This window comes from Pezoporus occidentalis, unplaced genomic scaffold (genome assembly GCF_034315485.1).
Source record: "Pezoporus occidentalis ecotype Australia unplaced genomic scaffold, CSIRO_AGI_Poc_V1 ctg37, whole genome shotgun sequence".
In the NCBI taxonomy this organism is placed as follows: domain Eukaryota; kingdom Metazoa; phylum Chordata; class Aves; order Psittaciformes; family Psittacidae; genus Pezoporus; species Pezoporus occidentalis.
The window spans coordinates 2,213,560-2,226,950 of NW_026915691.1; the positions used below are offsets into that span (position 1 = coordinate 2,213,560).

The 13,391-nt window shown below is 52.3% G+C and overlaps 2 protein-coding genes across 3 annotated transcripts in view; both read right to left on the reverse strand.

The window, feature by feature from the left end:
* GCN1 (GCN1 activator of EIF2AK4) overlaps positions 1-8,261 on the reverse strand; it is a 42,422-nt gene extending 34,161 nt beyond the window's left edge. For both annotated transcript variants that reach the window (XM_062631193.1, XM_062631192.1), the window contains exons 1-10: positions 8,173-8,261; positions 5,931-6,033; positions 4,937-5,000; positions 4,229-4,360; positions 3,021-3,129; positions 1,686-1,784; positions 1,468-1,602; positions 893-961; positions 700-808; positions 217-291 (exon numbers count right to left, since the gene is read on the reverse strand). In XM_062631193.1, the coding sequence (XP_062487177.1) occupies positions 217-291; positions 700-808; positions 893-961; positions 1,468-1,602; positions 1,686-1,784; positions 3,021-3,129; positions 4,229-4,360; positions 4,937-5,000; positions 5,931-6,033; positions 8,173-8,190 (913 nt within the window). In that variant the 5' untranslated portion in view covers positions 8,191-8,261. The remainder of the gene's footprint in view (positions 1-216; positions 292-699; positions 809-892; positions 962-1,467; positions 1,603-1,685; positions 1,785-3,020; positions 3,130-4,228; positions 4,361-4,936; positions 5,001-5,930; positions 6,034-8,172) is intronic.
* A 191-nt stretch (positions 8,262-8,452) lies between these two features.
* Positions 8,453-11,700, reverse strand: RPLP0 (ribosomal protein lateral stalk subunit P0). The gene is made up of 8 exons (XM_062631194.1): positions 11,621-11,700; positions 11,297-11,400; positions 10,750-10,925; positions 10,569-10,656; positions 10,158-10,304; positions 9,491-9,676; positions 9,012-9,152; positions 8,453-8,660 (listed from the first exon to the last, which is right to left on the reverse strand). Exons 2-8 carry the CDS (start codon positions 11,348-11,350, stop codon positions 8,499-8,501), a joined length of 954 nt encoding a protein of 317 aa, XP_062487178.1. The 5' UTR covers positions 11,351-11,400; positions 11,621-11,700; the 3' UTR covers positions 8,453-8,498.
* Between the last annotated feature and the right edge of the window lie 1,691 nt (positions 11,701-13,391).

The following is a 13,391-nucleotide window of genomic DNA, read 5'->3' on the forward strand; positions in this document are numbered from 1 at the left end:
GCAAGACAAAGGCATCTCTTTACATGTGGCTTGACTCAGCTTCTGGAACTGTCACGTGAACTATTCCAGTTCCAAGTTACAGCACCATCAGCATCATCCTCCCTCCCACATAAAATAGTCTCTTCATCAGTAATCAAGCTGTTACAGGTACAGCCAGGAAGCTGAAGAAAGCTTTATTCTAAGTTCATCATTCCCTCCAGAATTTGGAGTACTTACTGGCCAGTCCTTTCACAATGTCTAGAGCATACTGGCTGAGATCCAGGTTCACAGATACAAGCAAGCAAGAGATTGCTGAAGATAAAAGAGATAACAGCATATTACATTTTGTTAACTGGTTTTTAGCGTTTTGGTACATCCTTCCCCACAGCTCACAGTAAGAGCAGACAAGGTCAGGAAGGAGCAGGAAATAAAACAACATAAATTGATGCCCAACAAGCAGATTAATTCAGGATTATTCTTAGCACTCAGCTGTGAAATTCTGTCCTCCGTGCAAACAGTAGCTACCACATACCCAGACACTTGGGATCACACCACAAATGTTGTTTCTCCACATCTAACCCTTAGACACCAGACAATCCTGCTGCCTCACAGGACCAAAAGCATAGTCCAGAAAAACACACTCCCCCAGCAACTCCAGACTGCTAAGGAACAACTACTCATGCTCTTTGACAGAGCAATGCAGACCGATGACAGACTCACTTTCAATTACGTTCTCAGGGCTCCGTAGCAGGGATTTCTGCAGAGTTGGCAAAACTAAGTCCTTGAATTCAGCATGAGACATGTACCGAAGAAGCGGGGAACAGCTCTCCTGCAAGGGGAGCAAAGCAATCAGCACGGCAGCAGACACTGCACACAGGACAAAAGCACAAGCAGCTCTGTAACTGTGTCTCACCAGCACGTGCTTCTGAGGCTTTGTCTTGCTCATAAGGATGGTCTTCAAGTAGAAATCCAGAAGAGCACTCTGAACAAGAAGAAACACCAAATTATAGCCACACTGCAGCCTATACCCAGCTCCCTGCACGCTGCCAGGAAGCCAGGCCCGACACCCCACCTCATCCTCCTCTGGAAGGCACTCATGCTCACTAAGCAGAAGCTTTGCTTCCATCCTTACATAAGACAGCCAAACAGAGATCAGTGTGCTCTGCTCTACGCTTCAGCTCAACACACAAAGTGTGCTAGAGCTAAATGCTGCCTTCATTCCTGTAACAGTGGAGAAGGCAGAAAGCTACAGCACTGGCCATCTGCACAAATGCACAGGCCATAGCACACAGCTGTGCATCTGGCACCTCCTCTGTAAGTCTATTCCAGCTGTTTTAGTCAGAAGTGCATGGCTACTGAATTGACAGGTAATGAAACCAGGGGCAGACGCATAGCACTGACCTCACTGGGACATCTGTTCAGCCCCCTTCTCCCTGGTCAGAAGTGATGCTACTTATGGCCCTCCAAAAAGCAATGCAACAGACTTACCTTATATCGTTTAATGATATCAGTCTCCTTATGGGCTGTGCAAAACTGCACCGCAAGTCCCAGCATTGCAGCGTAACTCTGGTTTGGTTCAAGACCAAAAATGACAGATAGGTACTGATCCACCAGACCCTGGTTCTGAAGAGAAACAAGAGCAAGGCACGTTAGCACAGCAGAACATACAACAGCTGGTGAACACGGCTACATAAGGTATTCATCACCTCTTTCCACAGCCTGTTCAATTTCTTCACAGCCCCAGCCACTGCCTGCTTATGAGAACCTCCTAGGACTTCCAAAAGGAGCAAACATTGGACCTCCACCTGCCAATAGAAACAGCCAAGAAAACCTTCATGCACGTGCTTTTCAGCAAGCTCAAATCAAACCAGATGAGTCAAATGCCAGTGATTAGCTGAATCTGCTTAGGTAAAAGTCCTTAGTTTGTGCAAGTTCTTCCAACAAGCTGCCTCTGCTTCCATCTCACATGTGCCACTTTGCAGAACCATGCATAACAGTTTGGGCAACTCCATGTCTGAAAACAGTAATCTAGATCAGATTACAACTCTTCTTAACATGTGCTCCAACTATATTCCATGGTGCTTGAGCATGGTCACAGGTTCAGGTTGTTGAAGTAGGTGAAAAGAAAGCAAAAAGCTACTTGACACTATATGACAGAGTATCACAGGCACAAGACTTCAAGAGAGGCACATGGAATTCATGCCACGCTGCAGACTGCACCTTGGAGGCACCAGTAGCAGGCCTAGTCTAGAAACACCATGTCCTGGGTTCAGCAGTAGCAGTCATTTTTCTCCTCCTTAGTAGCTGGTGCAGTGCTGTGTTTTGACTTGCAGCCTGGGAACAGTGCTGATAACACCGATGTTTACTTTGACCAAGGGCTCTGTGAGTCTCATGCTCTGCCAGGGAGGAGGGGAGGCCAGGAGGAAGCAGGGACAGGAGACCTGACCCAAACTAGCCAAGGAAGTATTCCATACCACAGCATGTCATGCCCAGGATGTAACTGGGAGATAGCCGGAAGGGCACTCTCTGCTCGGTCGGGATTGTTTCGGTGGGTGGTGAGGCATTGTATTCTCTTCCCTTACTTCCCTTACCATTATCATTATTGGTGGTAGCAGCAGTGGTTTGTGTTATACCTTAGTTATTGGGCTGTTCTCATCACAACCCCTGGGAGTTACATTCTTTCAACTCTCCTCCCCATCCCTCCAGGAGAGGGGGGAAAGGAAAGAAAGAGTTGGGGGGGAGTAGAAACTGTGTGGCTGACTGGGTTTAAACCACAACACACTGCTATACACCAGAGCAACTCTGCACAGGCGTAACACTGCCCCACTCTCATGCTTTGTACAGCTCCTGCTTTCTTCAGCAGAACAGGAGAGATCAAATACATCAGAAAGCAATAAGGACTGCCACATAAACCTGGACTGTAACAGGATATTATCAGCTAAGCTCAAAATTACCTGCAATGTCACAGCAACTTAAAGGCATTAAAAACATTTCAGTCCCTATCTCCAAAGGGATATTTCTGCAAACCAAAAAGAACCTACCAGTTTTTTCCATGTTTCTCCCTGTCTCTTGTCAGGTGTTGGAAAGACCGTGCGTACAAGCAGGCATGTCCAGGAGAGCGCCAGCAGAGCTGCAGATCCACTGCTCTTACTGTTGTACAGACAGGAGAAGGAGGTGAATCTACAGCTCCCATTATGTATCTTACACCTACAAGACCATAACAGACGCATCTTTGCCCAAGTCAGAATACCAACTTACAAGCAAGGCAATTCTGTCACAAAAAAACCCAGTTAAAGTCTTAGCTTATGTGTTTCAGAACTTCCAAATGGCACAAAAGAATCTGAATCTTGCCTGCTGGGAATGCAAATCCTTAGCAGAAGAAATACTTCTGGATCTTCTCAGCAGCATTACAGAAATGAGAGTTAAACACTTTGCCAACTGAGAGTGCCCAAAAAGTGGCTCAAGACTTCTGTGCTACTGCTCATCTTTACTGTCAGTTTCCCAGCCCTGCATTGCCAAATCATTTCTCAGCTTACATTCCCTCCTGGCACGCTCCTCCCTCCACTCCAGGTAACAGATCCCACCTCACAGCTCCCTGAGGATCCTCACCCCATTTTGTTCTCTACCCCAAAGTGAAAGAATGTAGAAAGTGTTGTTCCACACAAGGCCAGCCACTGCGACTGGAGGCTAAATATCAGATCACTGCAAGCCTTTAAACCAAGATCAGGTCCTTTTCTAAAAGCTGCACTTGTATTCGGCCATGGTGGCACTGCAGGACACTGCTCTGTGGCCTGTATCAGCCAACCAACCCCAATTCACCTTTTGGAACCATGAGTGTTTCCAGAAGATATCACAATAGAAGAGCTGTGTATTTCTAAGCTCTGCTTCAAATTTCATTATCTCCCTGTCCACAACAGGGTCTTGAATTCCACCAGCTGGGTGAGGAAATCCCCCTTCCTAATCATTTTGGATAATTTCTTGGTATAAGAGTTTGTTCCGTATCATTCCAGACTGGAAGGTTAAGAAAGGCAAAGGCACAACTCAGGCCCAATCCACCAGCAGTAATAACCACAACACTCCTTCTGCTTTCAGAAGACACAGAAGAGGGAAAGAGCTGAATGGTCATTAACAGCTTTGTCATTAACAGCTTTGTCTCCAAATGCAAGCAGCAGCGGCAGAATCATTGCGAACACAAGAACAACTACCAGCAACTCAGAACTGCCTCCACACAGAGCAACTGATGCAGCACCTGGGCACGCCAGCCTTGCCACCGATCCCTGAAGACTGAAGTGACTGCAGCAGGTTTTTTGCTGTTGCCTCTGGCTGGGACTCTGCGAGCTGCTGAAGCGCCAGCTGCAGGGCTCTGCGGGACGCTGCATCGCTAGAATGAGAAACAGACCTCAGTGACCATGACAAATCCTGCCAGCATCGCACGTGTTACGACCTCTGCATCACACATAAGGTTCTGCCTTCTCGTTTCAGCAGTCCAGCTAACAGTTATTTCATCTTTGCTGTTCCAAGTGGAGAAGTTTCTGGCAGAAAGCTCCATTCCCTTCCTTCCTCAACTGACAGAAGTCATGCCAAGGCCCTCTGGCAGGCTGCAGTACAAAACACAGGTTCTGAACAGCTCCTCTACAACAGGCCATGATTTAATCCAATCTATAAGTGTCCATCTAAAAGACACCTTAGTCCTCCATCACAAGGACACAGGCATTCATCCTTGCACACTGAACCACGGGGTGGAAGTTTTAATTTCACAATCAAAGGTGAAACACAAGGGAAGTGTCATAGAACTTCTTAATGTCAAACCTAGCTTGAGAGCCTAATGACTAGATGGCATCTTCCAGTGTCATACACATCCATGTGCCACTCTACGCTAACACTTTCAAATGCTCCATACTGTTTAACTACTACTGACAGACTAAATAATACAGCTTTTCCACATCAACACACTCACCGGTATCGATGCAGGGTAAGGCAGAAGAGTTTGCAAAGGCCTTTTACTGCTCCCTCTGGAAGATCTGGAACAGAATGGATATTTCTTCATTAATCTAATTCTTCATAAAGCTCCTTACCTTTAACACAAACGTGATTCACTTCACAACTGAAACCAGTGAACTGCTCACATCTACGAAACCGCTTGCGAGGATCACAGTAGAATTTCTCTCTTTTTAATGTATTTCATGTGTATTTTAAAAACCAATGGCAGAACTGGAGCATGAAATTCCAGAGGCAGCCCAGAAAAGAAAGAAGATTTCTACAAATGTGCTTCAGCTGTTACCTGAATGTCTGACTATATCGCATATGATACTGAACATCCGAAATCTTCCGCACTCTCACTCCACATAACACATACGTGTGTGCATAAATATTCCATGAATCGTTAAAAAATGAGTCAGGAGAGAAACAGGTAACTGAGAGGGTAATGAAAAACTAACACACATGATGCTACAACTGCTAACGGGAAAATGCACACGTGCCAGTAACTGCAGCCCTGTGCTACTCACAAACCCCAAGCTCAGAACTAACACTGTGAGAAAGCACAGACCCCAAATGCTACCAGCCCCCTCCTCAAGTAGCTACCCCTCATGTTTACTGTAGTGACAGGACAAGGGGCAACAGGTTCAAACTGAAACAGGGGAAGTTTAGATTGGATATAAGGAGGAAATTCTTTCCTGTTAGGGTGCTGAGGCACTGGAATGGGTTGCCCAGGGAGGTTGTGAATGCTCCATCGCTGGCAGTGTTCAAGGCCAGGTTGGATGAGGCCTTGGGTGACCTGGTTTAGTGTGAGGTGTCCCTGCTCATGGCAGGGGGGTTGGAACTGGATGATCTTAAGGTCCGTTCCAACCCAAACCATTCTGTGACTCTATGATTCCACACAGGCTTGGAAACAGAGCACCTGAATGTTCTTATCCACCCTGGCAACCAGAACAGTGCCCCGAAGCTTTTACCTTTCCCAGAAATGCATTTGCCCAGCTCGCCGAGGATCTCCCTCCGCTCCTTCACGCTGGCTGTGGTCACCTTTACTGCAAACCGCTTGAGTGTGTCAGAAATCTAAAACCACACAGAGAGGACAAAGCATCAGACTGCCCTCAACAGCAGCACACAGAGCACAACGCCAGGGCCCGCAGAACCTGGGACCTCCCAGTGACCAAATGTGAGCATCCACGGTCTGATCCGATGAGGAAAGGGTCACTGTACATCGTGCACGATGGAAACCTTCCCCTTCGGGCAACGGGCCACTGCTTCCTGTTTGCTAACCTGTGTCTCTGTCATGGCACTTACTCTCCATAGGATACACTTACCCCTCTGAAAGTAAGACAAAGCAAGAGGTAAGACCAATAGCCCAAAGTACAGGACCTGTAAAGCACTTCAAGAATGCAAAGGTGGTTTTCAGGGCAGTAAGGCCCACACACCCACCATGGGGGACTTCCAACTGCCCATCCTGAACAACTGATCTGTGGTTTTGGGCTGTCAGCTGGGACACTGGGTGCTCAGGCCCAGCAAAGGAACAAACTGCTCTCATCTAACACCCTCATCGCAGGGATTCTGGAAACTGAACTCACCACATTACAACTTGTGCCTCGCTCTCAACCCCTTCCATGCACTGTCAGCAGTGGCCAAGGTTACCTGAGCAAAACGGCTCCATGAACTCCTCAAACCAACTCCTTGACATTCCAAGGTTTGCAGGGTATACAGGATAAGAACAGTGTGGGCTGAACAGTGCTCAGCCAAGGCCTGCACCCGCCACCTTCCTGCATTTCCATAACCCAAAACACAGCTCTCCAGGAAAGGCTTTTAAAATTCAGCTCTTAAACTGAGCAACTTTCTATGTGAGTAATCAGCATGTTCAGGAAGGGCAGCAGAGGAGCACGCCTTCAGAAACCCACCAAAGCTGTTCCTTCCCTCGTGAGGCAAAACTCCACCAGCTTTGCCATGAGTCGAGTTCCAAGCACAGGAAACCTGGCAACTGGGAAATGGAGATTGCCTCCACCTTCCTCCAGAGCTGCTTCCTGCTTCCAGTGAAGCCTTTCCGCTGACACACAGGAGAGGTAACGCTGTGCAGCAAACCGGGACTTGGAGAGGCTGCCCACACCTCCCTGCCTCTGCGGCCGCTGCACAGCCCCAGCTCTCCTTGAGAACGGGCAGGAAGCAGGGCCGCACCTCTGCAGGGGGTGGTGCAGAATGCCCAGCGTCCTCACCACCAGAACTGACAGGACATGGCACCATCAAGGAGCTCATCTTCCTTCAAGCCTTTCATTTATGTCAGGTCAGCAGATGCAAACTCAACCCCAGCTCCATTACTCACTCGCGCTGCTTTGTCGCAGGCAGGGAGATGTGCAGACATGAAACACACGTTAAAATTATCCCAACCAGTCTGGGTATCAAACACATGCGCTGTGCAGAACACTATGGGACTTCCTAACCACCTCAGTGACCTACATGAACGGCACAAACTGCAACTCCCCATTCTCTGTGGAAGGGGCGCTGGGACAGGCTTCACCCCATTAAGTTTTTATTAGGACGTGGATGTACACGTGTTACAAAGGGAGGGCGCAAACAGACAGAGAGCAAACACCGCGTTTGTACCAGTACTGACCTGATCCCGAGAACCTCGGTACCTCGGGAACGTCCCAGCCTAACGCACGGAGGGAGCTGCAGGTGAGAGCCCGCCGGGCCGCTGCCGGGCAGCCCAGGAACCTTCGGAGCAGCCCCTGCCCAGCAGGCCCCGCTCCGCGGCTCCGACCGGGGACAGTGCTCGGCCTCCCGCGGTCGGGACGGCGCTGCCGGCACCCGCAGGGGCACCGGGAGCTGGCGGGGGGCGGAGCGCGGGACCGGCAACCGCACACGAGGCAGCTGGTGCCGGGGGTCTACCGGGGACTCACTCGAGGAGCGGCCGAGGCCCTTCAGCCGCCATCCCCTGCTTCCCTGCGGCCCCGGCCCGCGCTCCCACCGCCCCGCCGGCGCTGCGGGCTCCGTGAGCGTGGCTCCAGCGGCCAGCGCGGCCTCCCCGCGCCCGGGCCGCCTGCCACATCCCCCCTGTGCCGCGGGCGCCGCGCCGGGCCCCACAGACGGCCCAAGGGAGCGCTGCGGAGCGGGAGCGGCGGCGGCCGGCACCGGGCGGAGATGAGTTCTCACCTCACCCCCTCCCCTCCGCCGTCACCGGCCACCGCGGGCCCGTCCCGCACTCACCTGCGTGTCGGCCGCCATGGCGCCGCCTACGACCCCGGAAGCTGTCGCGGCTTCCGGTGCAGGCCGCGCAAAGCCGGCCGGGGCGGGCCCGTCTCCATGGCGATGGCGCGGCCCGGCCCGGTCCCTCCGCACAGCGGCACCGAGCCCCGGGGAGCGGCGCCTCCATGGCCCCGCACGCACCCCCTGCTGAGGCCCGCACCCGGGTGACGCCTCCCCCAAGCCCCCGGCGAGGAGGAGAGAGCAGGGCGGCGGCACACGGGAAGGTGTAAAACAGCTCTTTATTTCTGGGGGTGGACCACGTGTGACGCGGGCGGGCGGCGCGGCTGTCAGTCAAACAGACCAAAGCCCATGTCCTCGTCGGACTCCTCCGACTCCTCCTTCACCGCCTCTTTGGCCGGAGCAGCAGCAGCAGCAGCGGGTGCAGCTGCCTCAGCTACCACAGGGACGGCTGCCACGAAGGCAGAGGGGTCAGCCAGGAAGGCCTTCACCTGCAAAAGAGAGGGGAAAGGTAAACTTCAAAGGAAACAAACATTCTGAGTGACTGAACCTTTGTAATCATAAAGGCAATGAGTGCAAGCTGGCCAGCAGTGAAACGGATGCACTTATCGCTGCCAGGTATAAGGAATCGGATATCTCAACTGCACTCCAGCCTATCAGCCCCAGGGAGGAAGGAACGCCGCGGAATCCAGCTTCCCACCGTCCATATGCAACATATGGAAGCACGCGCCCCTTTTTAGGACAGGTCCCTCGCGCACAGGCAGGTCTGTGTCCTTTCAAACCAGGCCAGGTGAAATGTTTCCAAGTGCCTGGCTGCCTTTAACACCTCTTGCAGCCGTTACCTTTTCAGCCAGAGGGAAGGTGTAGTCCGTCTCCACCGCCACAGCCAGGACCCGCTTGTACCCGTTGACAATGGAGTGGGGCACAGAAGCAATGGTCGGGTACCCAATTTGCAGGCAGACGCTGGCAACATTACGAACACCCTGTGAGGGGAGAGACTCATGTTTCCATGCTCCGAGAAGCAACCTGGACTAAAAACCACATTTCTACACTGCCATCATAATGACGGATAGCGTGCAAAGCACACAAGTAACGAAGCTCCAGTGACATTAGACAAGCATCAAGATTTAAATGGCTTTTCTGAAGAAGTTTCAGCTGAAAAAGCCTACAGAAGGTACTCCCTGATGGACTGTTTTTGCAGGGCAGCAGGGATCGCTCCCAGCTCTGCAGAAGCTTGCACAGCACACCAGACGTGACACCTGACTGCCAGAGCAGTGAGGCAGAGCAGCAGAATACAGCAGATCTGGGTTGTGGCACCCACCTCCAGGAAGCGCTTGTGCAAGGTATCCTCAGTGATGTCCAGCACTTCAGGATTGTAAATGCTGCCATTGTCAAAGACCTGCTGGATCACCAACCCGAAAGAGAAGGGGGAGATGTTCAGCATGTTCAGCAGGGTGGCTTCGCTGGCACCCACTTTGTCTCCAGTCTTGATGAGCTGCACATCGCTCTGAGAAAATAAAGGGAAAAAGAGTGAGTATGTGCAAAGAAATTCAGGTACATCAATGCAACAGGATGCACATTTCCAACAGCACGAGATGAAAGTGAAGGAACAAATGAGCACAACAAAAGCAGGCTCAGAGTTCAGCTCCACAAGATGAGAAAGCCCGAGACATACAAGGAGGTACATCTCAGCTGGGAGAAAGGCAGCGCCCTGCCTGCATCGTGCTCCTCCAGCAGAGCCTACCTACACAGCCAAGCTCACAGAATAGTTTGGGTTGGAAGAGACCTTCAAAGGTCATCTAGTCCAGAGAGAGAACTTAAATCCCCCCTGCACTACATCCTCCTTCATGCTGCCAACGCACAGCAGATACTGATACACTATTTTCAGCCCTAATGGGAGCTTTGATCTTTGCCCCCCATCAGCTGCCACAACTGGGGCCCTCGAGCCAAGGCAGAGCTTCAACAACAGCAGTGCACTGCTCACTAACCAGAATTTCAATGGTTCCTCTGGAAATCTTCGTGGTGATGCCCAAGGCCTGGAAAAAGGAGGTCTTCTCAGGTCCAAGACCAGTGTTCTGGGCCGGCACAGTCACATCACAAGGAGCAATAGCACCGGCACGGGCAGCAGCTGGCACCTGGAAAAAGGGGAAATGAGAAGCTGGAAGAATGCTCACCTCTCAGATGTGGTGGAATGGCATCTACTCCTTCCTGAAGTTCCTCTAGGACGGACAGCACCCAGGCACGCACACAGGAGGCAGCTGAACTTTAACAGTTTGGCTAAGGCTGCAGGAGCCTAGTTCCCAAGCCCTTCTGTCAAGCAGGCATCCCCCAAAGACTCAGTTCTATTTTAATTCCCTATCTGCCAGCCCAGAGGCGCAGTGAGGGCTGATCTCCCCTACCTTGTTAGCCAGCAGCATGTCCCGGATCTCAGTCAGATCCTCCTTGGTGAAGACAAAGCCCACGTTCCCCCGGATGTGAGGCAGCAGCCTGAAGGAAAGATGACAGCCTTCAGTTCTGCTTCTCAGACAACACCCTCTCCTCCCAGACAGGGGATCCAGGAGCACACTCAGTGTTACCCACTTTTCCAAGGCAGGGTTATTCTCCAGATGACCACGAATAGCTTTGCGCATCATCGTGTTCTTCCCCATCAGCACCACAGCCTTCCCACGCAGGGACATGCGGATCTGCTGCATCTGCTTGGATCCCACATTGTCTGCTCCCACAATGAAACATTTTGGGTAATCATCCAGGAGTTGCTATAGCAAGAGAAACTGTCACTATACAATCTGGACCAGTGCACAAAGCAGCATCAAAACCTCAACACGTTAAAATGTAAAACCAGAATCTGTCAAGTTTGAGAGTGCTGGGCTCCCACTGACGCTGGGGGCACAAGGCTGCACCTTTCTCTCAGCTGTCTAATCAGATCCCTGAACAAGTTATCTCTGCAACTGTCAGGGCCAATTCTCACAGCAGCCTCAAACCAGTCTGACCTGGGCTGTCCTAAGCACCTCCTATTACCACGTAAACGCTTCCCAAACAACCAAACTAAGGCACCCCCCCTTTTATTCAGGATAACCCCCGGGCAGTCCCTCAGCCCGCGCAGCGCCAGGGCCGCGCCGACACTCACGATGATTTTCATAAAGTAGTTGGATTTCCAGGTAGCCCTGTCTTCCCTGGGCATCGCGGCGGTGCTCCAAGGATCGCCCAGTGGGTTTAAAGACGAGCTGAGACCTGCCAAGGAGAAGCGCGGCTCAGGCGTGTCCGCACCCTTCCTTCCCGCCGCCTCCACCCCAGAGCCCCGAGCTCCCCCCAACACCCGGCCCCGGACCAAGGGTGCGCTCTGGAGCCGCTCCCGGTAGGGCCCGGCTACACCCCGGATACCCCCCGGCTACGCTCCCGGCCCGGCCCGGCCCGGGCCGGGCCCACGGGAACCGCCACGCCGCGCACCCACCTCCACGAGGGCTCCGGGAAAGAAAGGCCGCAAGGCGGGCCCACCCCCTTTTATATCGCGGCTTGTGGCCAATCGCAGCGAGCCGCGGAGCAGCCTCCGCTCAGCCCATTGGCTGCCCTCCGCCTGTCAATCAGGGCGGGCCGCCGCTCGCGGTGCAGGAGGCCGCGCGGCTCGGCGCAGTGCGCCCCCTGGAGGCTGGAGGAGCGCATCTACACCGCACTACAGCATCCCTAAGGACGACCGCTTTGTTCCCGGCTTCCTACAAGCTAGAAACCACCACAGCACACAGGTGAGAATAATGGTACCAATTTTATTAGTATAACTGCAAGAATTTTAAATGGAAAAAAAAAAAAAGCAAAGTTAGATGTTTACAGGGGAGAAAAGACATCAAATAACCACGGACCCAGCGGAGCACCCCCAGCCCGGCCCCGACGTGCTGTGAAGGACCTGACCCAGGGGCTGCACTTGGTGCGGGGGCTGCAACATGCCCTCCTCCCTGGCTGCTGGTGCAGTGCCATGGCTGTGCTGCCCTAAAACTGCATCCCAAAATCAAATGTCAGGCCATTCTGGACACCCACAGCGGTGGCAACAGCCACCAGAATTCATTATATTTGGCAAAGTAGCACCCGTGTAGCATCCCAGCACGTCAGAAACCAGGTAAATCCAGGACAGGCTCAACACCTTGCTCTGGAGGTGAGTGTTCAACACTGTTAAGCACTCACAACAGATGAGCCTCCCGTTTGGCACTGTGCACCACCGGCACCCCCCGTGGCACCCAGGGCTTTCCACATATGCCAGATGCATCCCTTAACACAAGCCTCAACTGGCAGTGAGGTAGGTTAAAGACTCCCCGGACAGGGAAACTGAGGCACACGGTTACACAGTTTGCAGGTCTCACACAAGTGGTAGTGCCAGAAACATCTTCTTGCCCCCCTCTGCCCCCCCCCCCCCCCCGACACCAGCTCTTTGTCCTCTTAGCAGGGCTGAAGGCAGTTGACCTTTTCGGTGAGATAAACTCATGCAACTTAGAAACATTGGATGTCAAACCCACTTCAGAAATGGAAAGACAAATGTGTCAGGTTTCTTGCCCTGCAAACCCTCCCCAGCTGATGCAGCGTTGGCACTAAGGGTTCCGCAGCTCCCCTCAGTCTCAAAGCACAGACTGAGGTTCATTTGTGTGTGGAAACGTCAAAACCAGTTTCAGTGACCTGAGCTGGACAGTGAAGCACTGTGGAAGGTTACACAGGGCAGTGACCTGCAGCTTCTAGCCTAAGGTTGGGCTGGTTTCTGACACAGCTCCCCCCAGACCCCTAAATGCACCCACCAAGCTGGTACCACAGAACACCATCGGGTATTTCAACCTAATACTTCACTTTTCATAGCCCCCTCCAGCCAGAGACCTAAAAGTGCTTTAGCAAACGTGAACTAAGCCTCACAACCACCTCACAAATCCAGGCTAAACTGCCCCCATTTTACAGATGGGGAAACAGAGGCACGGTAAGGTTTAGTGACTGGCCCGAAGTTACACAGCTAGTCAGGAAGAGAGTCTGTCTCTCCCAATGTCTTCTCCTTAGGCACAAAAGGAAGCCCTTTCTCAGTCAGCCCTGCTCTGGTTTCCAGGGGCTGAAGGGGAGAAACCAAGGGCAAAGGTCTGAGCTCTTCCCCCCTGCAGCATCGTATTAAGACTCACTCTAATGAAAGCTGGGCTTTGGAAGAATGGCAGGCGATTCAAATACAGCAGTTTACAGGTTGCAATGAACCCCAAAACACA

What these genes read in the sequence shown, in the direction of transcription:
- RPLP0 (XM_062631194.1), bottom strand. Translation starts at nt 11,350, where the DNA reads ATGCCCAGGGAAGACAGGGCTACCTGGAAATCCAACTACTTTATGAAA. An exon ending in ACTACTTTATGAAAATCATC is followed by an intron (nt 10,926 to 11,296) that starts GTGAGTGTCGGC and finishes CTCTTGCTATAG; the next exon opens with CAACTCCTGGATGATTACCC. An exon ending in ACATGCTGCTGGCTAACAAG is followed by an intron (nt 10,305 to 10,568) that starts GTAGGGGAGATC and finishes CCCTTTTTCCAG; the next exon opens with GTGCCAGCTGCTGCCCGTGC.